Source organism: Pogoniulus pusillus, chromosome Z (assembly GCF_015220805.1).
Source record: "Pogoniulus pusillus isolate bPogPus1 chromosome Z, bPogPus1.pri, whole genome shotgun sequence".
Lineage (NCBI taxonomy): Eukaryota > Metazoa > Chordata > Aves > Piciformes > Lybiidae > Pogoniulus > Pogoniulus pusillus.
Window position 1 is genome coordinate 27,501,095 of NC_087309.1, and position 26,101 is coordinate 27,527,195.

A 26,101-nucleotide genomic window follows, 5' to 3' on the forward strand; every position below is an offset into this window, starting at 1 on the left:
GAAATTGTCTCTTCAGAGATGGCATATGCTGGGGCACAGTCTGCTTGTCAGAAATGTAACTTATACACACGGGGCCATTCAAATCCACCGTTGAAATCTTATCAGAGCTAGGATTCATCACTGTAATATTTTCCACCACCACAGGTCTCCTGAAATCTTTGGAGGAATAACTTGATGTGCAGCGTCTGGCACAACAGAAGTTGAGCAAAATGAATCATTAGATGTCAAGTAACTGTGAAGAGCTCTTTGTATTTTTAGCCAAATCCAATTAATAACAGGATGTAACTAATGGCAGTACAGAACTGATAGCTTGGATAGAGATGATCTAATTAGTTATGGAGGTCAACTTTTCCTATGTCCCTAATCATAGAATCATAGAATCAACCAGGTTGGAAGAGACCTCCAAGATCATCCAGTCCAACCTAGCACCCAGCCAAACCAGTCAACTAGACCATGGCACTAAGTGCCTCATCCAGGCTTTCATTCAACACCTCCAGGGATGGTGCCTCCACCACCTCCCTGGGCAGCCCATTCCAATGCCAATCACTCTCTCTGGGAAGAACTTCCTCCTAACATCCAGCCTATACTTCCCCCAGCACAACTTGAGACTGTGTCCACTTCTTCTGTTGCTGGTTGTCTGGGAGAAGAGACCAACCCCCACCTGGCTACAACCTCCCTTCAGGTAGTTGTAGACAGCAGTGAAGTCACCCCTGAGCCTCCTCTTCTCCAGGCTAAACAACCCCAGCTCCCTCAGCCTCTCCTCAGAGGGTTTGTGTTCCGGGCCCTCCACCAGCCTTGTTGCCCTTCTCTGGACACATTCCAGCACCTCAACATCTCTCTTGAATTGAGGGCCCCAGAACTGGACACAGGACTCAAGGTGTGGCCTGACCAGTGCTGAGTACAGGGAAGAATAACCTCCCTTGACCTACTGGCCACACTGTTCCTGATGCAGGCCAGGATGCCATTGGCTCTCTTGGCCACCTGGGCACACTGCTGGCTCATCTTCAGCCTATTATCCACCAGTACCCCCAGGTCCCTTTCTTCCTAGCTGCTTTCCAGCCACTCTGTGCCCAGCCTGTAACACTGCTTGGGGTTGTTGTGGCCAAAGTGCATAACCTGCACTTGGTCTTGTTAAATCTCATCCCATTGGCCTCTGCCCACCCATCCAGCCTGGCCAGGTCCCTCTGCAGGGCTCTCCTACCTTCCAACAGATCAACACCTGCTCCTAGCTTGGTGTCATCTGCAAACTTACTGATGCTGGACTCAGTCCCCACATCTTATGACCCTGTCACCCTCCTCCATTTGGCTAGATGCATTCAATTAAAGCTGAATATAATTCTTGTTTGATTAAATTTCTCAAAGCTCATCATTTACTTTCTCATTCCCAGAAACAAACATCTCAAGAAATGTGCATCTTTTGCTATTTCAGGTTGTTCTTGAAGAAAATGGAAATGTTCATAGTAATAAGAAATCAGGGGCTCAGGTCCCTTATCTCTTACTGTGAAGTACAATACATGTAAATATGCATTTCAATAAAGTCTAGGAAGAGGGAGGAAACTTTGGTTCAGTTGTAGACCAAACCCAAACTTTATTGTCATAAAGTGCAATGAAGATGATGAATGATGTAGAGCACAAGCCCTATGAGGAGTGGCTGAGGGAACTAAGGGAACGTTGATTCTTGGGAAAAGGGGTCTGAGGAGAGATCTTATCCCTCTCTACAGCTCCCTGAAAGAAGTCTGTAGGGAAGAATGGGTAAATGGAACCTTTTCCCAAATAACAAGTGATAGGAAGTAAGGAAATGCCTCAAGTTCCACCAGACAAGAGTGGACTTTAAGAAAAATTTCTTCACTGAAAGGGTTGTCAAGCACTGGAACAGGCTGCCCAGGGAAGTGGTGGAGTCACCATCCTTGAGGGTATTTAAAAGACATGTAGATGTAGTGCTGAAGAATGTGATATGCTGGGTTAACAGTTGGACTCTATGTTCTTACAGGTCTTTTCCAACCTAAATGGTTCTGTGATTCAATGAATCTAAATTGGTATTACCCGAGCACCCACCCTAGCAATTCTCCAGACACTCTTAATGAACCCTGTTATGGACTGTTAGTTAAAGAACCTGAATAAAGGACAACCTCAAGAAGCACTATGGTTTGGCTGGTCCTTCCTATGGACCCTCTGATCACACTCTGCTCCTGCAGGAATTAATTGCTGTACATTTCCTTTGCAACCCTGTCCTTCTGCCCTAACACTCACCTCCGCAGAACACTTACTGCTACGCTGATGGCAACCAACAGTAAGAGGCTTCCACTGAGAGACACCATGGTAATCTCGTAAGCAGGTGGCGATGAACCTTGAGGAGAGTATGGAAATCACAGGTGAGTTCTGCTAGCTAAAGGCTTTAAGAAATGCAGTTTTTGGTGAAATGACCCCAGATTTTTCCAAGCTGCAAACCCTGATATTCTCTTCATGGATGGAAGAGGTGTCCAGCCACTAGGGTCTTTGAAGGGTAATCCTGGGAACTACTTCTTCAAAAGTCTCATAGCTCAGTTAATCAATTAATGGGTCTTTACCAAAGTACGAAGCAACATAGCTTTGCATGGCTGAGACTGAGGCCTAGTCCTATGGGTCTCAAGGCTGAGATTGTCTGACCTTCACTTAGCCCACAGAGCTATTCTACATACTATCCACATATTCACAGTAAAGCCTTAGCAGAACCCTGAATCCTACTGCCTCTCTTGCCAGCACTTTCCATCCACTTCCACCCTTTTCAATCTGCTATCAACCTTTCTGTATTTCTATTTAATTCCATACCTGAAGATGTGAAATTTGGACTACATCCCCTATCTACCCCAGCCTCCAAGTCTCCAACTTCTCTATCTTGTGGCAACAGCTTGTTTTATCTCCACCATTCTCCAAAGGCCCAACAGAAACAAGTGTAATATGGCTGACTGGCTTGTTGCTTCTGAGCTCATTCCATGCTTTGTGCTAGCTAATCATACTTGTCAGCCACGCAAAGAAGCACTGCAAAACTGATTGAAAATTATAATGAAAACAAACAGGAGAGAAAAACACCTTCTTCCTTGGAAACCATCATGTTCTGGAAGCCTTTGTTGTTAGCCCAGACCATCCTGAAACAGAAAGCCAACACAAAATTCAGATTACAGTTTAATGTTCAAACTTAGCACATATATTTTAGATCCATTTATGATATCTGAGTATTTCGTTGCCTCTAACAACAATTGTCTTATCATAGAATCAACCAGGTTGGAAGAGACCTCCAAGATCATCCAGTCCAATCTAGCACCCAGACCTATCCAGTCAACTAGACCATGGCACTAAGTGCCTCATCCAGGCTTTCATTCAACACCTCCAGGGACGGTGCCTCCACCACCTCCCTGGGCAGCCCATTCCAATGCCAATCACTCTCTCTGGCAACAACTTCCTCCTAACATCCAGCCTATACTTCCCCCAGCACAACTTGAGACTGTGTCCCCTTGTTCTATTGCTGGTTGTCTGGGAGAAGAGGCCACACCCCACCTGGCTACAACCTCCCTTCAGGTAGTTGTAGGCAGCAATGAGGTCCCCCCTGAGCCTCCTCTTCTCCAGGCTAAACAGGCCCAGCTCCCTCAGCCTCTCCTCATAGGATTTGTGTTCCAGGCCCTTCAGCAGCCTTGCCACCCTTCTTTGGACACATTCACAACTCCTCCATGAAATAGGTACTTCTATCAGTGTTTTACAGACTGGAAATCAAAGTAAGAGGGGCTAAGGGTCAAATCCAAAAGGCAGAATTTATTCTGACACCAAAAACCTAAATGTTTCTCTTAAGGCAATAAGCTTCCTTAAGTACCTTGATTTTCACTTTGTGTTTGTCTGTGGCATCTAATCTTGTCATGGACAAGCACATGGACATCTAGCATATCTTGCACACACTTTTATCTGATTCCAGCTAATCTGCCCCAGGACACAGAGGGAGACTTTTGCAGAAGAGGGTAATTGAGTCCAAGTACTTGGGCTGAGGATATATATTTTATTTTACTCCTCCAGAAGTGGAGTGATAAGCTCCTGTAAAACATCTCAGTTATCAAACAAGAAAGTAACTGGGAATGATCAAAAACTCGATAGAAAAATGATGAAGATCCAAAACAAAATTTCTAGCTTTGTGGCAAACAAACATTGCCACAGTAATGCTGTTTGTTACAAAAACTTTCATCTAAGCACTGATTTTCTCCAAATGGTGGGTGAAGCTCACAGCGCACAGGTAAGGCAGGGCTGCAACACTAACCTACTGTCAGGACAGGAAACTGCATCTAACAACTGTTGCCTGGCAACAGTCAAAGAGTCTGTGGCATGGATCGGAATTCCTCCTATAAAAGCTTAAAGGTATGACACACCTTATGAATGGAAAGTGGAAGGGGAAAAAGCAAGTACTATGGGAAATGTTGCTCAAGTTACATGCAGGTTTTACCTTGTACTAACAGTGCTGCACAGACACACAGATGCATGCATGTATTTTCAGCCTGAATATGTGACATGCACATTTCTGATTGTTACTGGGTTTATTTTACCTCCATTTCTGGAGCAGAAATAAAATGTGGAGTCACAGGATGTAGCCTGACGACACTGAGTTAATAAACCAAACAATAAACTGCCAGTATGTTCTCATGTATAAGAAAAGCTTATATCTGAACTCTACATTTTAAAAAACCTACCCTCTTTGCATTAATAATCTTAACTTAAAATGGAATTATTGTAAAAATTCTTTGTAGGCACAGCTCTCATAAGCAAAATGTGAGTATAGAAAATACGCTATAGGAAAAGTGCTAAGCCAAACCTATGCTCACATTTATACAAGGAATTATACCAGTTTTGAAATGCTTCCCAGACTGGAATAATGTATGTGACATAGGCTCATAGAATCACAGAACACTGGAGTTGAAGAGACCTTTAAAGACAATCTAGTTCAATCCTTCTGCAGCGAGCAGGGACGTCTTTAACTATATCAGATTGCTCAGAGTCTCATCCAACCTGATCTGAAATGTTTCCAGAAATTCGGCATCTATCATCTGTCTGGGCAACCTGTGGCAGTGTTTCACCATATTCAGCAGTCTGAATTTCCCCCCTCCTAATTTAAAACCATCACTCCTTGTTCTGTCACTGCAACTGTTACCCCTCCTATCAACGTGAATCAGAGGGATCTGCAACAGTTCATGCTTTTTTTAAAACCAGGCAGCACAATGTTGTAGCTAAGTGACTGTTCAGGCTTTGCTTCTGATCCATGAGTGCATGAATAAACTGAAATATTAGCCCAGAAGCTGCTTTAGGATCTTATGTGAAATTTCCACTGGTGCAAGGCGAGCTGGGCTGAATTTTAGTGAGTTAAGATCACTTGCTAATTACAGACTCCTCTAGCCCCCCATGATGCACCTCATTAAGATGTCCTATGGAGCACTGCAGTGTCACCCTTCACCTTGGGAAAAAATAAGAAATTAAGACACAGTAATTTAAATCTAGACCAGAATAAGACTACAGATTCCTGCATTACCTTGTGACTGCTGGAGATCCTTCCATCAGCATCATGCGGCTAAAACCTTACATGAAAGGAAAGCTGGTCTGAAGGGTTTCGGACTAACTGAGCCACTTCGTTTGCCGCTGTTGATTGCTTTCTTCTCTCCGTGGTTTTTATTAGGGCAGAATAATCTCCTTTGTTTATAGACAACCAATAAAGTGTAGAGGTGGATCAAAGAGAGGCTTTACTCACCATCCTTTTGTTAAGCAATTCCTTCCTGGTGGAGCAGGACACAGAGCTCGACTCCGCCTAGAAGTCAGCCAGGGCTTCCGTCGGGCACTGGACTCTTTCCGGAATGCTGCAGTTGCATGAACTTCTCCAGCAAAACTGCCTCTGTAGCTTGTATTCAGGAGCCACTGCAGAAGCATGCCATGTCCCAGCAGTGGTGCCTTTGGGTCTTCTTCAGCAGGTGAGGTAGAGAGGGAAGGCAGCCCCATGGTTTGGGTGCTCTCCACCCAGGCAAGGGAACCTCATTAGCTGAGATGGCTTCTGGACAAGAGGCGACTACAGGATCACAAAAAGTCTAAGCCTCGTCCTTGGTTTCTTTTTGGGTAATGCAGGCTGTCTCTTCACACTTGAAAGAGGTGGGAATTCCAAGGAGGTGTTAAGCTGTTAACTAGTGGTGGCAAATTTAGAGCTAGGTTTCAAACATGGTTCATTTTAGTGTTTCTTGCAGCCTGGCTTAGCTGTTCTTCAATGCACCAGGTGTAGAAAGACATGACCAGTCTTGCTGTGCAGCACCCACCTCTTTCCATACTTCCAACAGGGATCCCTTCAGATCTGGACCATGTTTTCCTCTGCAAAAGCCCCTAGTCCTCACTGCCAGACAGAAGCTGAGCTGGCAGCTGCCCTGAGCTATCTCACAAAACCTGTGCTTTGTGGTCAGAGAAGGAGTGGTGCTGTAGGGTGGGGGCCCCTTTTTTGTTCACACAGAATACATTAACGCTCCAGGCTGGCGCAGGTATTTCAGAACTAACAATAGAGATTGACGCATTTTCCTGCTGTGCCTGGGTAAACAGCTGCAAACTAATTCCAGCTCCTCTTGTCACACTGCTGATATCAAACCGGACCAAGGCACCTCTCCACATCCCCTGGAGATTGTTTGGCAGCACTTCAGATGTCCACAGCCCAAATCACTCAGCACGTTTAGAAAATGACCATGGCTGTGGGTCTTCCTCTATGGTGCACAGGAAACCAGCGAACGAACTGCATTAAACAGATTTTATGGAGAGGTGAACACTGGAGGGAAGGCCTGTAGTTATCTGCCAATACGTTTTTGGTCAAGTCACAAGTACCCATTTTCCATGCTGTACCATTCATAAAGAGCAGCTGTCACTATGTAAGTACCTAGTGTTAAAAACCATTTCCATGTTGGATATGCAATAAAATACTTCCTGAGAAAGGAGGACTTTATATTCAGGCAAATGCCCATGCTCTCCTTCTTTATCAAACACACAGAAACCTCAACCCAAAACATAAATTGCTTTGTGAAGTCCGTTTGTGATTTTAAGTCTGACCCAAAGTTCAGGCAAGTCAATGACTGTCTCTATACTGACTTCTCTGGTATTCAGACCCTTGCCCTGAGGGTAAAAGGTGCTAATTACACAACAGATTTTCAAGGCACAAAATATCTGCCTGGTAGATCTCCATCCCTCCTACATGCCAGTGTGAAGACGTGATGGAAGTGTGCCGGGCTATCTCATTTAAACTACGCTATCACTTAGAAAGGTTGGACCAGATAATGCTTGGGGTCACTTCCAAACTGGCACTTCCTTCTCTGCGAATTTCTCTTGTGAATGGAAATTGACCTTCACCGGACTTTCAGAGACATTAAGGGAAAGGCAGTGGGATACTTTGAACATTCCTGAAGGGAATCTATAGGTGGTTTTTTTTTTTTTTTTTTTTTTTAACCTTGGTATCTGCCTGACTTCAAACTTCGCTTTGTGGAGAAGCTTGAAATCACAGAGTGGGGAGCTGAAGAGGAGGAGCTGGTCTTTCCTGCAGGAACATCTTATCTCATGCGGATTGGGTGCAGTCCACCACTGCAAGCTGCCTACACAGTTAAAACAAACCCAGTGAGACCAGGGCAACCAGCCAAGGATGAATGCGACTGCAGAGACTCAACCCACAGGGCTCAAGATCTCAACCATATGCAGGGCCTGAGCTTCTTAGTATGGCTGTAGGTTATTTACCCGCTCTGGGATTTATTAGTAGATACTTGGCTAGCAGTTTGGAGATGAAACACTTCACATTGGTACATGTATCAAGGATAATCCTGCTACAGGGCAAAAAAGCCCTCTCAAAAATATGCTAAGTAATCCAAGCCAGATGAGTAAAGTTTTGTCAAAGTACATTTAGAATCACAGAATGGTTTGGGTTGGAAGGCATCTTAAAGTTCCACTACCCCTGTCATGGTCATCTGGGTATAAATTCCACAGACAAACCACTTAGAAGAAAAGGAGCTACAGAAGATGGTAGGAAAACAGTGAGGTGTTCTACAGGAGCTCTACAGGAGTCCTACAGGAGCCTGAAAACCTAGAGATGTGCTGAGAGGGTGCTGCTTTTTGTACACTGCAAAATGTATACAAAATTTTTGTCACAACTGCCTTGAAGTTCTATGTGAAGATTATGGAGGACAAATGTATTTTGAGTCTACCTGAACATTAATCTCTTGCAGAAGAGACACAGGAACAGTCAAGTGTTGATCAGTACTGTGAGAAAAGACAGATAGATCTTATATCATCTTGATTAGCAGGGCCTTATCCTGCTTGTCATATCCAGTTTAGACAGAACTTCTAAGGCTTCCCTTTAATTGGCCTGTGACAATAATCATGGTATTTATCCATCAGAATGATTGATCTGCAGAGCAGCAAGCAGTCAGACATGTTGTCCACCTCAACTTACTTGTTCATAGAAATTCACAGAAATTCATAGAATCAACCAGGTTGGAAGAGACCTCCAAGATCATCCACTCCAACCTAGCACCCAGCCCTGTCCAGTCAATCAGACCATGGCACTAAGTGCCTCATCCAGGCTTTTCTTCAACACCTCCAGGGACGGTGCCTCCACCACCTCCCTGGGCAGCCCATTCCAATGCCAATCACTCTCTCTGGCAACAACTTCCTCCCAACATCCAGCCTAGACTTCCCCCAGCACAACTTGAGACTGTGTCCGCTTCTTCTGTTGCTGGTTGTCTGGGAGAAGAGACCAACCCCCACCTGGCTACAACCTCCCTTCAGGTAGTTGTAGACAGCAATGAGGTCACCCCTGAGCCTCCTCTTCTCCAGGCTAAACAACCCCAGCTCCCTCAGCCTCTCCTCATAGGCTTTGTGTTTCAGGCCCCTCACCAGCTTTGTCGCTCTTCTCTGGACACATTCCAGCACCTCAACATCTCTCTTGAATTGAGGAGCCCAGAACTGGACACAGCACTCAAGGTGTGGCCTGACCAGTGCTGAGTACAGGGAAGAATAACCTCCCTTGTCCTACTGGCCACAATGTTCCTGACCCAGGCCAGGATGCCATTGGCTAAAAGAGGATTTTTCCTGATATTTCAGCCACACGTCAAGAAAAGGTAAAAAGGTCTTTGAGGCTTTGAATGTTTTGAAGGCACCTAGATGTACAGTTCTGAGAGAAGGCCTGTTCCCGTGTTCTCAGGTGAGGGAAAGACACCTATCTCCCACACCTTCCTGCTTTTGCTTGGCACATTCTTTACCAGCATACATAACTACGCTAAAGTATCTCAGTGGCCAGTGAGCTAAGTCCTAAGTTTTGAAGAAGCACCACCACGTTGGAAGAACAGAACTCAGTTTTGAGGATATTGTGGGCAGTTTCTGTAAATCTGACTCTGGGGTGGAGGGGAAAGAAAAGACTGCCAATTGCTAGTGAGCTTTCAGAAGCTATTTATTGTTCATTCAGGCACCCAGGAAAAATCAAATCACAGCTCAGTGTGTAGAAAATGCTGGGGGTTTTGCCATCCTCAGGGGGGTGAAAGAAAAGCTCTCTTTTGCTAAAAGAAAAGCTAAAACTGAGATGTAATGCAGCCTCTCATGGTAACAGCTGTACACATGGTAACTGATCAAGGAGTCAGGTTTCTTAAAGGTGCTAGAATCATAGAATTGTTTCAGTTGCAAAAGACCCTCTTGAAGATCAGTGAATTCAACTGACAGTGTAACAGCTCCATGGCCATTGATTCATATCCTGAAGTGCCATGTCTACATGTGTTTTGAACACCTCTAGGGATGGTGACTCCACCATAATTTCCCAGATTCACAAGTGGCATTGGGTTGGAAGACACCCTCAAAGGTCTTGTCCAACACCCCCTGCAGTCAGCAGGGACATTTCCAACTAGAGTAGGCTGCCCAGGGACACATCAAATCTGATCTTGAATGTCTCCAGGGATGGGGCCTCAACCACTTCCCTGGTAAGGCCATTCCAATCTTTGATAATCCTTTCAGTGAAGACATTTCTTCTAATATCCAATTTAAACCTCCCCTGGAGCAACCTCAGTCCATTTTGTCACATTCTATCACTTGACACTAGAGAGAAAAGACCAACACTCACCGCTCAACAATTTCTATTCAGGTAGCGGTAGAGCGCTGTAAGATCTCTGAGCCTCCTCTTATCCAAGCTAAACAATCCCAGCATGGTCAGATACTCCTTGTATGACTTGTCCTCCAGACTCTTCACCAGTTTCATCACTCTTTGGCCATGCTCCAGTACATCAGCATCCATTTTGTAGTGAGTGGCCCAAAACTGAACACAGTATCCAAGGTGCAGTCTCACCAGTGCCAAGGACAGGGACATGATCGTTTCCCTAATCTTGCCAGCCACACTATTCCTGATGGAGGCCAGGATGCCTGAGCACACTGCTGGATCATGTTCACATGGCTATCAGCCAGCACCCCCAGGTTTCTGTTGGGCAGCTTTCCAACCACTCTCCCACAAGCCTGTAGCTTTGCCTGGGGCTGCTGTGACCCAGGTGCAGAGCATGGCACTTGATCAGCTGCATGTCATGGGTAAGAGAAGTTGAATGTTTGCTTTCGACATTAACATGACATTCATTTTATATTAGGGACACCAACAATACAGGCTATCCTATTCCAGAAAATTAACCATGGCTGGATCTGCTTCCTCATGGCTCTGAAAAGGTGCACCCATGCCACAGTACTCTGACCTTTCAGCTCTGGGTGGCCATATCTAAACTGCCATCAAGAAGGGCTGCAGGTCATGGCTGACTTACCAGCCCAGGACATTGGTGGGCTCAAATGCAACCCTGCTGAGGCACTGCAACAATTCAGCTCTACCCGTGAGTTCATGTGTGAAGAACATCACTACAGACATGGACTTAAAGTATGTGTGTAGAGCAGGGCAGCTGGAACTGGATGATCTTTAAGGTTCCTTCCAATTCAAACCATTTTATGCATTCTATGTATACTGCATATGCAACTGCAGCAACTACTAGATAAATCATAGAATCATTAAGGTTGGAAAAGACCTCAAAGATCATCAAGTCCAATTATCTTCCAGCATTGGGTTTTTTTTTCTTCCCCCCTCTTCTTTATGATGCCAGCTGGTGGAAACTCTAAGGGCTGAGTCTGTGAAACACAAACTTTTAATGGCATCCTCATCACTTTAGCCTGTATGAACTTTGATACAAGAGGAAAGCAAACAGAAAGCAACTGGTGATAAGAAACTTCCACAGATGTTTACTGAAGTAGATTTGTTTAGGTGGTGGCTGCTCTGTTTGCTCTCTAGGATCACGTTCTTGCACTTTGTCAGCATGAGAGACGATTTTTTAATTCAAAATACTTCATTTGTGCTTCATTCTGAATTATTTTCCACCTTAAACCTTCCAGTTGTGGTCAGCAGATCAGCTACAAACCAGGCAAGTGCCATTCACATTTCCTGACTGGGGAGTTCAGCACAACAAACCCAATGCAAATGGGACATTTCAGGTCTCAGTGTCCAATTTGTAACATACTGGTGGCATATCCACTCTGTCATTTGTGTGAAACATCCATTTAGCACACAGTTTCACAACTTCAACAACATATGGATGCACTATTTAATTACTGTGGAAGTCACTGGGGAACATGATGGTCTGAACACTGCTGAGCAGAGAGTAGAAGGCAAATAAACTTGCTGTAGATGCTTTGTGTTTGCTCCCGGGCCAGAAAAAGCTAGTTCTCAAATGGTGAGGGACAATGGGTTACTGCATGCCTGACCACATCCAGGAGCTCTGGCACTCAGAAGCCATTAGAGCAATAATTTCTTATTGAGCAAAAGGATTACTTTATGTCTGGGTAAAATTTTTGATCTATAGTGGTAAGACATTCTACCACCACATTACAGTCAAGTTCATTCATCACAGAAAGAACCATCATGTCATGCTGCACTATAATCTGTTGCATCCTGTATCCTGAATACCCCACACAGTTAATTCTCCATCTCAGTAAAGCTGTATCTGATCAGAAAAATGTACACACTACAAAGCTGTGGGACAGATTATGCTGGAAGGATGACTATGCCTCCTCAACCAAAAAGGCTCAGTAGTTGCCTATGAAGTCACGACTGGCATGGAGATAGTGGACAGGCATTGCCAGTGGTCACCTGCCAGCTGATCTCATCCAGTACAAGAAGTCCAGGATTTAAAACGAGGCTGATGTGGGGCCACTCCAAACATCAGAAGCTGGGTTTGTTTTTACTCACAACTTGTATTTAAGTTGCGGAGCTTGTTGCCATGGGATGCTTTAAGCTGCTGCAAGTATCCAGGATTTAAAAAGTCACTGGACAAGTTCATGAGAGAAAAAAATCCATTGAGGGCTATTTCAAACAAGACATCACAACTAGATAAGAAAACCCAAAAGCAATAAATTATTAGTAGCTAAAGCAATCTTCTGGGAACATATCTCTAACTGCTTGTGTGCTTTCTCAAAGTATCCAATTTAATCTCTTACTGGTAGAAGGTACTGTCACAGACGAACTTCTGGTCTGACCTCACCCAGCTTTTCTGGCAGTTCTGTTGCTTTCTTTCCACATTAAAATGCCACCAGTTCAGTGAGTCCTGTATTTGAGTCGTCAGCTCACCTGCTAAAGGAGCAAACGAAGAAGGGAAGGGCACACAAGCAGGCTGTGTGTGCCCTTCCTGTTCTGCCTTCCAGATATGTTAGGCTGCACCAAGCAACTATAAAGCCAGCTGATTTCACCTCCCATGGATTTGCTAGAAGCAAGGTAAACTTTGAGAAAGCAACTTTGCAAAAACTTCCAAATACCAGGGGTGGCTAAGAGCACTTTCAGGCGCTGGAGCTGGTATAGTGCTGTAGACAGCCTCCTGAGCAATGAAGTGCACAAGGATGACGACGTGCTTGGGTCTAAGAGGTTTTGCATAAAGACAAATTTCACTGAGGAATGCTATTGGTCACCAAACCATCAGGAAAACCCCAGAATAATATGACTGTGGTCTTCAAAAGTCAACTGACTTTAGCAAGACACTTCCTGAAATTCCACTAAACCTACTTCCAAACGTTTTCTAAATACCCAGAGGCAGAAGGGTTCCTGCCTTGAAATACTTCCAACACATTATCTCTGAATTAATAAACCTTTAAAAAGGTAATCTTTGGGATAAATTTATAGATTCCTTTCTTTAGTGGAGTAAGCATAACATTAAATTACAGAGAAGCTCAACTATTTTCTCATAGTTTTCTTTTTTTTTTATTATAGACTTTTTATCCACATGAATGATAAAGAAACTACAACAGAGTTAAATACCTTTTTTGATAACAGTGATTATATTCTTAATTACACTCAATATTAAATTGTAAAATATTTCCAGTGGAGTACAATCGTAATTCATACAGCAGGCAAAATACAAGAGGAGCAAAGGGCCGAGGGAAAAGGGTGTGAGAATTTTTCAGTCTGCTTTTAAAAAGCACTGTGTATGGCTAATGCTGCTTTATCCCCATTAATCCATCCAAATGTGGTTCTGGCCCATCTGGTTGGATGTGCATTTGTTAACATAAAACAATCACTACTCAAAAGTAAAAGATGAACTGGCAGACGCCGTCGTTGCTTGCAGCGCTGAAAGGCTCAGCAGTTCCTTTCACAGCTCATCTGTACAATTCATTGAAAGCATTTTCTCTATCAAGTTCAGTAGTTCTAAAAACACAAAGACTTAAACTTTGGTACCACCAAAAAAGATCCAGGATGGGCATTTAATTTTTTTTCTTTTGTTATATTTTTTTTTGTTGGGTTCTTTTTTTGTTGTTTTCTTTTCCTTTTTTTTTTGTTGTTTGTTTGTTTTGTTTTTACTAATAAATAGCTGCTACATTCTATTTTACATGGTTGTCCATGATGCTTTGAGGTCACTTGTCCTTGGGTTGAGAGGAACCCGATTTGTTTGTTCTTTAAATCCCCAAGCCCTTCCGTTTTCTCAGTCTCTATACAAGTCAGGTTTCTGAGTGGTGGGTTGTAACTTACAAGGTAACAGCTGCAAAAGATTCTGTGCTTCTGGGAATGAAAAAAAGAAAATAAACAAATAAATAGATGTTACTAATACTGAGCCCAAGTTTGAGATCTCTTTACTCAAAGAATTACAGTCTTTATTTACAGTCCTTGAAAAGGGGGTACATGTAAGTCACCTGCTCCAAAAGTATCCTCTGAGACTTTGCTAGTTAGTAGAAATGAAATGTGGAAATGCTCACATTAAAGTGCAAACTGCAAGTGACTGAAGTGTGACTAAACACAAGACCTGCTGCGGGAAGGAACACGAAGCCAAATAAGGGTAGCTGAGAAACACAGAGCGTTACCTGAGTACACAGAGCATTACTGGGTCTTCACCCCCACAGTGCGCTGTGCATGTGCATACGTGTTTCCTCTTACAGCAACTCTTTTCTGCTTGGCTCACTGAGAATCTGAAATTGCTTCTGAACAATATAGTTGTGATTCTCTGCTTGACTGATTTAGCTTAGCAGTTAAGTAACAACTAATCTTTCAAAAGCACTCGGGCCTACTTAGAGAAATCCCTGTTGTCTGCAGGGATGGTGTGCCACTGAAAACAAAAGCAGCGTGAAAAATGCATCCATTCTTCACTCTCTCAGCAAACAAGTGGGAAACGCTTGTAGCTGCGATGCCAGCACCTTCCTTGCAGGGAGTGTCAGCTGATGAAACCCTGATGCTGGGAACAAACAGTGCCGTGCATCTTGATGCTGCCATCCTCAGGCAGGCTTTTATTGCAGATCAGTGCTTTGGACCAGACCTGCTGCTTCTTCTCATCTGAGGAGGCACATTGTTTTATTCAGGATATTAATATCACTGAATTTGTTTTAAATCAGGACTCAGATTAATGCAGACTCAACTGGAAAACGCTAGCAGCCAGTAAGAAAGTATGCACAAGAGGGCAAAACCAACTTGATGGTTAGATTAATCTCCTTATCTCAGCAGGCAGAGTTCAAAGCCACAGATTCTGGTTATCTGGTTCCTCTTTGTCTGCTCCTAATGGTTTTAAGTATTTGCTTCTTCCATAGCTTAGGTATTACTCCACCATCTATACTATCAAACTCTTCTCAAATGCCCGTCTTGCTCTTCAATATTTGTATACTGTACATTGCTGAAGTTTCTGCATACAAATAGCTCATTTTTTACTAATCCATGTATTCCACCTCAGGAGTTTCTACAGTGAATCCACAAGTCAGATTCTGTGGCACAACACAGTAGCAGGGTTACTTGCTTTTTGCTTCTCCGTCTCCAAGCCTAATCTTCTTGTTTTACCAGAAAACCAACCAAAACCACACACACACACAAAAATCCCCAACAACAACAATAAAGCAAAACAAAACTGAAGTTTCTTAAAAATGTTAGGGCTTCAGCACACGAAACTGCAATCTCTGAAGCCACTGACGCAGAAAGTGTTTCTTCTAACTGAATGATCCTAAAAATGTCCTTGCAAAATCCAGTGATAGGCTGAGGAAGATCCTGCACATAGGCATCAGTGTAACTCCAGCTATTGAAGACAGTATCAGTGTAGCTCTGTAAAGCCCTTTCCCAGAGCCAAAGAAGCTCCATTATGGGCAGAAACCCCCATCCCTACCTGCCTGTGAACAGTTGCTGCATTGTGAATGCAAAGGTACTTCCCTCCTTCCACTTGGCACCACCTTCCAGAGCCAGAATGCAGAAGCATGTGCTCAGGAGATTGGACCTCACAATTCAGATAGCTGTCAACTCTCAATCTTGAGGTAGACCAGTGAAGCCTCATAATTCCTCTGACATGTTTGTTAATAGCTTTAAACCACAGTACAATACCTCCATAAACAGAGCTTTTAGACCAGAATTAGTGACATCAAGCAACAGAAGATCCTTTTAATTTTTGCAATGCCTGCAAAGAAAACCATGATGGTCAGATCAGACAGTAAGACCTTTTCTTTTACAAGCTCACCTTTAGCTTTTGCTGAGGTGTGCACCAAGCTTTTCTTTTCTGATCAAGCTTGCTGCATAGGGAATCTGCAATGACACAGAAACAAAGATGTTGCTTTAAGTCAAGGTTGGGCTAATGAAACCTCCAAGTGTAATCCCTGCAAATTAAACTTTCAATTTGGAAACAGTGCATAAAATTAAAGGATTGAAGTCTTCACAAAACTGCAAGAATGATGAAGCAGAAAAAAAATATGTATAACCCAAATTAAACCAACCGATCTTAAAATCCACTGTAGAAAATGTCTTCTAATGCTTTATTTATCATAGAATCAGCCAGCTCAGCAGAGATCTTCAAGATCATCCAGTCCAACCTATCACCCAGTCCTAGCCAATCAACTACACCATGGCACTAAGTGCCTCATCCAGGCTTTTCTTGAACACCTCTAGGGACAGCAACTCCATCACCTCCCCAGGTAGCCCATTCCAATGGCAAATCACTCCCTTTGTCAAGAACTCCTTCCTAACATCCAACCTATTCCTCCCCCAGCACAACTTGAGACTGTGTCCCCTTGTTCTGTTGCTGGTTGTCTGGGAGAAGAGGCCACCCCCCACCTGGCTACAGGCTCCCTTCAGGTAGTTGTAGACAGCAATGAGGTCCCCCCTGAGCCTCCTCTTCTCCAGGCTAAACAACCCCAGCTCCCTCAGCCTCTCCTCATAGGCTTTGTGTTCCAGGCCCCTCACCAGCTTTGTCGCCCTTCTCTGGACATGTTCCAGTATCTCAACATCTCTCTTGAACTGAGGAGTCCAGAACTGGACACAGGACTCAAGGTGTGGCCTGAGCAGTGTTGAGTACAGGGGAAGAATAACCTCCCTTGTCCTACTGGCCACACTGTTCCTGATGCAGGCCAGGATGCCATTGGCCCTCCTGGCCACCTGGGCACACTGCTGCCTCATCTTCAGCCTACTGGCAAAAATTAAATCACCACCCATTCTGCTACCTGTGTGATGACAAAAATCATCTGTCTGAAACAGTGCAGGCAGCATAACACTGATCCCTGCACAGCTGATATACTGCAGGTTGGGAGTATGAGACTTCTTTTATTTATAACAGCATAATTAGGAAATTCATAATAGTTATTTCTGACTTACACCAATCTCAGGGAAGCCACTGAAGTGGAACAAATAATTAAAGAAAAGCAGAGAACATAGGCATATTAGGGAACAGTTATATTTAGAAACAAAGTGGGATGATGTGCACATGGGCTGCTGGGAATAGAGTATGGGGATGCTCTTTTTCAGTATTGGGTCTTTAGAATGCAACAAAACTAAATTGCTCTGAGACTTCTCCATAGCTGGGAATCTAAGTGACTATGAATTCACTGTTCTTTGATATTGTCTTCTGGAAGGATGGTGGGAGGAATTCAGATTGAGATCAGAGTATCTGTGTCCCTACACTCTCAGGTGGTGCTGTGCACTGAGACGATGTGCTTCTGCTGTCAGACAGCAAGTATATATTCACAAATAATGCCAAATATATTACTGCAAGCTGACACCTCCCCTGTGAGGACATGCTGAGGCAGTTGTGGTTGTTCAGCCTGGAGAAGAGAGGCTCCAGGGCTTTCAGTACTTTAAGAAAGATAGGGACAGACACCTAGCAGGGCTTGTTGTAGCAATAGGGGTGATGGTTTTAAACTATAGAGGAGAAATTCAGACTAGATACAAGGAAGGAATTTTTTACACTGAGTATGGTGAAACAACAGTCTAGGCTTCCCAGAGAGGTGATTGACACCCCATTCCTGTCAAGGTTGGATCAGGCTCTGAGCAACCTGATGTAGTTGGACATGTCCTTGCTCACTGCCAGGGAATTGAAGTAGAGGACCTTTAAAGGTCCGTTCCAACCTAAATCATTCTACAATCCTATGAAATAGGCTAGGCTGAAATCAGGAGCAAGGCTCTTTGGTGCAGGCAAATGCAGAAAATCCATCTGACTCACTCACATGCATTTAGTAGCACATTAGAAGCATGCACATTTACCTCCATACCCACTGATACAGCATCTAAGACACATTCTTGTGCATCTCTCTTTTGGTTTTACTTACCTTATGACCACAGTAAGTGGGGATGCTTGTGTAAGTCGTCCTCAGTGTCTTTGCAATGAACTATTATCTTTCATCATCCCTGCCTTTCTTAAGGAGGAAATGAGCAGGCAAGGCTCAGGAAGAGGAAAGAAAGGGGCATGGGCAGCTTAACCCTCTGGTCTTTTGGGAAAGGAGGTCAATCTCACTGAAAGCAGCTGCATCTGCAAAGATGAGCTGTCTGGCTGACTTAAAGCAGAAGTCTCTCACGGAGAGGAAGCTGCTTCCCTGCTGAACAGCCCTCAGGAAAGGGAAATGTGTATGCAAGAACTAAAATGTTTAAGCCACTGATGACCTGAAAAGGCAAGGTGTTCAGCCTGACTAGTCTTATAACTCCTACCCTTGATAGGAGATAAAAGCTATCAATCAGGAAGCTTGCTGCCAGATCCTCCTAAAAACAGAACTCTCCTCTCCACCAGGTACTTGAACAGAACTGCCTTGCAGAGCAGTGTTTGCAAAGACTTGAAACCTCCTCTCCAAACAGCAGCAGAGAGGAGTTTGCAGACAACCTCTTTACCTGATCACCCAGTTCCATGGTTTAGGTTCAAAGGGAACTGCCTAAAAAAGCACATTTCAGCTGAGACCCCTGATACTGCACCAACTGTTTTCTTCCTTTGTCCCACTCACAAGGGCCAACAGGCAATACCAGTCTGCATGGCCGCTGGTTATATAGGACATCTCCCAAGCTGTACCGACCCAGATAAGACAGCAGCACACATCCTGACAAACTGACTGCTCTTAATCCACTTCTCTGCTATATTGGGCACATCAGCATTTTCCAATGTGTCAGTTTACTCGTTCTCCTGGTAATAAATGAAACTGAAGTGGGTGTTCAATAGGAAAATGACTACTTTCTGCATGAGTTAAATCACCTACAATGTCATCTTCTTGACAGTATTACCTACAATGATAGGTGAGCTTTGGGCAACTCTGGAACCACAGTGGAGTGGTATTTAAGGCTCTCCATTACAATATAGCCCCTTTCTGTGAACCATGGTGATTTGCACTCAAATGGGCATAGAGATCCAACACGTGGTCCTTATCAAAGCGTGGACCACCACTGCCAGCAATAACGGAAGTGCAGACAGTTTGGTTTTAACCAGCAAGCACTCTGTGTCCTTTAAGTCATTAAATACATGACAAGAAAAGTAGATCTGTGATGAAGAAAGCCCTTGTATCCATACTGCATTTTTCTTGTTTTCTTGTATTCCTTCAGGCTGGCTCTAGTCTGGACCCAGGTACAGATCAAGCATTAAAGGCAAGAGCACAATCCTGTGTGCACTCCTGGAACACATGCTTGTTTGCAAACTCTGATTCTGCTCCACAAAATGAACCGAAGTACGGGCTGCCCAGGGGGGTTGTGGAGTCTCCTCTGAAGACTTTCAAAACCTATCTGGATGCATTCCTTTTTGGACTACCCTAGGTGATCTTGCTTTTGGCAAGGGGGTTGGACTTGATGTTCACTGGAGGTCCCTTCCAACCTCTAACATTCTGTGATTCCATAACCAAATAGTATTGGGGATTCATTTCTAAAGCATGTGTCAGGTCCCTGCTACACTCAGACATCAAAATGTAGCCATCTGTACACCACCTTCTTTTGGAGATTTCACTTTTGCATCCCATCTCTAAGTGAAGTACACAGTGACACACTACCATGACTTTTGTTGCTTGAAGAGGGTATCTTCAGTACCCCTAAAACACTATTATCTGATGAGTATCTACCAGCATTTAGTTAATTCTCATTTCCAGACAATGCAGTTGAGATGTCAGTCAGAAGACTGTGCAGCCAGGACACCTCCCCCAAATGCAAAGTACGTATTTAAGTAGGGAAAGAGACACCAGCAGCTGAACTGCCACTGGAAAACCTCTCATTTTGCACACATGGTGCTTATGGGCAGAATGATGCATGGGACTAAGTAGAAGAAAAACTACGCATTGAGCCTTTGACAGCTGGAGGAGAAATCTCAGCCACTATTGCCCTGTGTGTGCAGAATAGAGATCCTCGCCTCCTGGGTGGGCATGTGTTCAGAGCAGCACCTGTCTGCATAGGATGCGAGGCAGTGGAGAGCCTGGCAATGCTGGAGTGCAGAGTCTCTATCCCATGTATGTTTAAGAAGTGGAGAACACCACCAATACTACAGAAAAATGATTTTGCACAGAGACAGGAGCAGAGCCTGGCTTGTGGCTGGTACATACACATCTGGTTTTGTTCAGAATTTCTGCAGTTTCTAGGGGAAGGAAAGCTTTCACTTCTGTTTCTAATAGCCAGTCTGCTGAATAGATGTTTGCCTCTAACACTCTTGTTGACATCAAACAATCTAGCCAGATGACTTTAAGAGAACAAACCCTGAAATCCCAGTCAAACACTGCTATTTCTGACTTGTACTTTCTGGAGTGACAGGCATACAATGACCAAGGTCTCTGCACACAAAGGTGGATATTCTTTGTTTGTATAATGAATACATCTATTGTAAAAAGCACCTACTTTCCCTTTACAACCTAAAATAGGAGTTAAACCTACTGGTATTTTTCTTAATTACAGTAGGACCCAGAGGAACATGATCTCATGACTCTGAAGATCTGCAAGCATTACCACATAGTAGATTTTCTTCCCTTTTAAACACTATATGAATCTTTGGAGGTAAGGGTGAAAGGCGACGCAGAAGCAGCAATGAGTTTTGCAAGTAGGTAGTTCCTGATTTATTTTATTGCCTGCCTCTGAAGAACAGAGTTGATTCAAAGCAGCACCAAGGGTGGAAGGCCATCAGATATGAGAGGACTTAAGAGCTGGATCCATTGCTGAGCTCTGAAAATTATTTGCCCAAAGTTAGGCTACTAAGGAGGAATTCAGTTCATGGAAGTATAAAGAAATGTAAAAAAACAACCCAAAACTTTACACTTGAGCTGAAAACCCTATGAGGAGAGGCTGAGGGAGCTGGGGTTGTTTAGCCTGGAGAAGAGGAGGCTCAGGGGCGACCTCATTGCTGTCTACAACTACCTGAAGGGACATTGTAGTCAGGTGGGGGATCGGTCTCTTCTCCCAGTCAACCAGCAATAGAACAAGGGGACACAGTCTCAAGTTGTGCAGGGGAGGTACAGGCTGGATGTTAGGAGGAAGTTGTTGCCAGAGAGAGTGATTTGCCATTGGAATGGGCTGCCCAGGGAAGTGGTGGAGGCACCATCCCTGGAGATGTTGAATGAAAGCCTGGATGAGGCACTTAGTGCCATGGTCTAGTTGATTGGAAAGCAGCCAGGAGGAAAGGGACCTGGGGGTACTGATAGATAGTAAGCTGAAGATGAGCCAGCAGTGTGCCCAGGTGGCCAAGAGAGCCAATGGCATCCTGGCCTGCATCAGGAACAGTGTGGCCAGTAGGACAAGGGAGGTTATTCTTCCCCTGTACTCAGCACTGGTCAGGCCACACCTTGAGTACTGTGTCCAGTTCTGGGCCCCTCAATTCAAGAAAGACGTTGAGGTGCTGGAACATGTCCAGAGAAGGGCAACGAAGCTGGTGAGGGGCCTGGAACACAAATCCTATGAGGAGAGGTTGAGGGAGCTGGGGCTGTTTAGCCTGGAGAAGAGGAGGCTCAGGGGTGATCTTATTACTGTCTACAACTACCTGAAGGGGCATTGTAGCCAGGTGGGGGTTGGCCTCTTCTCCCAGGTAACCAGCAATAGAACAAGGGGACACAGTCTCAAGTTGTGCCAGGGTAGGTATAGGCTGGATGTTAGGAAGAAGTTCTTCACAGAGAGAGTGATTTCCCATTGGAATGGGCTGCCCAGGGAGGTGGTGGAGGCACCGTCCCTGGGGGTCTTCAAGAAAAGACTGGATGAGGCACTCAGTGCCATGGTCTAGTTGACTGGCTAGGGCTGGGTGATAGGTTGGACTCAATGATCTTGGAGGTCTCTTCCAACCTGGTTGATTCTATGATTCTATGAAAAGGGACTCCCTGCATAACTCACATGCCTCAAAGACCTGCTGCCTTCTACACCTATGTAAAATTAGAGGGATTGAACACTGCCTGATCTTAGGTACCCAAGTAACTAAGGTTACTAAGGGTAGATGAACACCACTGTAGCTTTTTCTGAGAGGTTAGGACTGTGGTCAGTATTTCCTGGGAATCTACAAACTACTTGTTAAGGGACTCCTGAAGAGAAACTACAAAAAGCTAGGCTATTAGCAAGATGCTTAAAATTTGTTACTTGGTGCTCTGCTTCTCTGGGCCAATGTTTGAGAGGGGTTCACAAAAAATATACAAGGATAAAAACTGTCATGCTGGAAAAGCTGCTTTTTTTTCTCCCACCAGGCAGCCATGAAGAAAGTTTATGCTTTCAAAATCTGATCTACTAACACAGTTCCTTAGAAGACAGTGTAGAAGATACAGTCTTGAACAGGAGTTGACTCAGTGCTTTTGTTAGGCTGGCTGGGCTGTCCTGACGGGTGAATTCTAGTCACACTGGGCAGAAACTGACAACTTTTAAGCCAGATGAGCTCTTCTGAGGCCATACCACAGGTGCCACATTAGAATTCACCCCAACCCATTAGATGGTGATTTCTTCTCAGTGGCCCTTCCAGTATGGCTTAATAACAGAATCCAGATAATCCATGCCCAAATCCACATATAAAATCCAAGTACATGCCCTGCACTTAGCCAGCCTGGGAGAACAGCACTTTGAAAGAAGAGGAAGATTAAAACACACTCAGTGATTTAAGACTCATTTTGCTGTTAAATATGATGACCAGTTGCTTCCTGGCACAAAGAGGTTGACAATACTTCCCGGTAGCTGCTCCAGACACTGAGCAACTGCCTCCTCAACATAAGGATGGACAGGCAACGCCCCACTGCTCCATCTACCGAGCCACGAACCGTCAAAAACATGCAGCACAGAGTATGTAATAGAGCAGGGCGCACCCTTCACCTTCCCAACGATCTGAGCCTTCCTCCTGACTTTTGGGAAGCCATAAACCACTTTCACTAAAGTCTGGAGCTTTAAAATAAAAGCTCATTGATTAAACACTTATTTAACTGAGGCTTTTAATGGTGGCTGTAGTGAAGGCCAGGGAGCAGCAGAGGGCACCCGGAGCCCGCGCCAGCATCCCTAGAGCTAGCACCCCTCGAGCTGCCACCCCACGCAGCACGGCTGCCCTCCACGCGTGGCCATTTATCATCGCCTTCCGCACTGCAGTTTCGCAAAGTCACCCAGGAACCGGGCGAAAAAAAGCAGTATGTTTGGTGCTCAGTACTGGCTGGCCACTATCTGTGAGCAGTCCTTTCTCTGTAACAGTCAGGTTACAGAGTGTGTTAGCAGTAGAAACTTTTCAAATTCATTTGTATCTGGTTCATTTTTACATGCTTATCTTCAGCTAGTTGTATTACAGACATTTCTGACACACCAAGGCAGCTTATTTTAAAGCCTGACTACTCACTTGTGCAGCTTCAAGAATTACAGTTTAGGGCAAGTGAAACTATCACTCTGGCAAAACTAACCTATCTCTGACAAGAGATGTCTTCGTGATCATGGACAAGTTGTGCAACCCACCGGTAGCAAGAAGAGACAAAAGAGAACTGACTCTGTGCACTTATATTGCTTGCAAATTAAGCAACTACACCAAGTTCTACAGCTAGTTATACCAACACATCTTGAGCTCAGTACGTTACAAAGGTATACACATATGATTTAAGTGTGCGTTAAGTGCTTTTACCTTTCTCTTTGCAATTCCATGTTAACAAGAAAATTAGATGAAGGCAGCTCTGTTAAAAGCAGTAGAGTTGGCATCCCAGGTACATACAAAACAAACTAACCACCAAACAAATAAAATCCAAACTAACTGTGGGGTTTTTTTTCTGTGTTCTGCACTAAAAACTGTAACTTGTCTATGCCACAACCCAAGAAGGCCAAAGGAGTTATACTGTTACCACATTCATCTCATGAATACAACCATACACTCTAGATACAACCATACAAGATATGTTCAAAATAACAAATAAAATTAACTGCACAGATGAGCACACTCAAAGTGCTTATTCTATTTCAGTTATTAACCAAAACATTACTGAGTATTTCTGCACCTATATCTAAGACCAAAAAGGGACTCGGCCTGTCTTACCTCAAACAACAGAAGCTGGAACTTCTCTTAAGGGAATCAGGAGAGAGATGGACTGAGCCCTGCAGAAGCAAGGCTGGGACCTGCTCTTCTCTATATCCTCTATATCGGTTTGAGCATGCACTGGCTGACAGGTCAAACTTTGGTCTGTTGATGCTCCCCTGAACTTTCTCACCCAGTTTACAGTTGCCACCCCAAAGGTGGTCCCAGACTGACTAAGATATTGAAGGGTGAGCACATACATTTACCTTTGTCAACCCACAGTATCACAGTATCACCAAGGTTGGAAGAGACCTCACAGATCATCAAGTCCAACCCTTTACCACAGAGCTCAAGGCTAGACCATGGCACCAAGTGCCACGTCCAATCCTGCCTTGAACAGCTCCAGGGATGGCGACTCCACCACCTCCCCAGGCAGCCCATTCCAGTGTCCAATGACTCTCTCAGTGAAGAACTTTCTCCTCACCTCCAGCCTAAATCTCCCCTGGCACAGCCTGAGGCTGTGTCCTCTCGTTCTGGTGCTGGCCACCTGAGAGAAGAGAGCAACCTCCCCCTGGCCACAACCACCCTTCAGGTAGTTGTAGACAGCAATAAGGTCACCCCTGAGCCTCCTCTTCTCCAGGCTAAACAATCCCAGCTCCCTCAGCCTCTCCTCGTAGGGCTTGTGCTCGAGGCCTCTCACCAGCCTCGTCGCCCTTCATTGGACATACTCAAGCATCTCAGTGTCCTTCCTAAACTGGGGGGCCCAGAACTGAACACAGTACTCAAGGTGTGGTCTAACCAGTGCAGAGTACAGGGGCAGAATGACCTCCCATCACCTATGGATCAAGCAAGACAACACTGGGTCTAAGAGTGATGAAACCTCTCTGTTTTCTGTCTCTCTGTTACCTCTCTCTCTCTCTCTTCTCTCTCTTTTATAGCATTTTCCTTCTAGTTGGTAGTTTTGTTTTGGTGGGGGTTTTTTTCCCCTTTTTGATAGATGTCACAGTATCACAGTATCACAGTATCACCAAGGTTGGAAGAGACCTCACAGATCATCAAGTCCAACCCTTTACCACAGTGCCCAAGGCTAGACCATGGCACCAAGTGCCACATCCAACCTTGCCTTGAACTGCCCCAGGGACGACGACTCCACCACCTCCCCGGGCAGCCCATTCCAGTGCCCAATGACTCTCTCAGTGAAGAACTTTCTCCTCACCTCGAGCCGAAATTTCCCCTGGCGCAGCCTGAGGCTGTGTCCTCTCGTTCTGGAGCTGGCCACCTGAGAGAAGAGAGCAACCTCCTCCTGGCCACAACCACCCTTCAGGCAGTTGTAGATAGCAATAAGGTCACCCCTGAGCCTCCTGTTCTCCAGGCTAAACAACTCCAGCTCCCTCAGCCTCTCCTCATAGGGCTTGTGCTCGAGGCCTCTCACCAGCCTCGTCGCCCTTCTCTGGACACGCTCGAGCATCTCAGTGTCCTTCCTAAACTGGGGGGCCCAGAACTGAACGCAGTTGATAGGGAAGTAACTCCTCTTGCAGAAGTGCCCTTATCCACAACACCTGTTGATAGTTACTAGCAAAAAGAAACAATAAATTGTTTCGGATTTTTCCACAGGGTCACTGTCATCACTCCACTGCTGTTGCAGCCCTGACAAGCAAGGACAGTCCTCATTGCCCACTGAGTGGGATAAAGTATTTGACTTTAATAATGTGACTCTTATTGACAATGTGGCCCTGCTGGTCAGGCTTTGCCCATTCAGGGGGTTACAAAAATTCAGCCCCTCTGTCATCCACTGAGTGGGGTGAGACAACCCATCTTAAAAAATACAGTTTGCAGCAGTGTCTTGGTTTTTCATGGTCTCAGTGATACCGGGACAGACATCTAAATGTGAGTAACATTTAGCAATAACT

At 44.7% G+C, this 26,101-nt stretch overlaps 1 protein-coding gene across 2 annotated transcripts in view; it reads right to left on the reverse strand.

The window, feature by feature from the left end:
- Positions 1 to 13,297: 13,297 nt before the first annotated feature.
- The window catches only part of SKOR2 (SKI family transcriptional corepressor 2), a 38,721-nt gene continuing 25,917 nt past the window's right edge, over positions 13,298 to 26,101 (reverse strand). For both annotated transcript variants that reach the window (XM_064140426.1, XM_064140425.1), the window contains exons 8-9: positions 15,993 to 16,057; positions 13,298 to 14,068 (exon numbers count right to left, since the gene is read on the reverse strand). In XM_064140426.1, the coding sequence (XP_063996496.1) occupies positions 15,995 to 16,057 (63 nt within the window). In that variant the 3' untranslated portion in view covers positions 13,298 to 14,068; positions 15,993 to 15,994. The remainder of the gene's footprint in view (positions 14,069 to 15,992; positions 16,058 to 26,101) is intronic.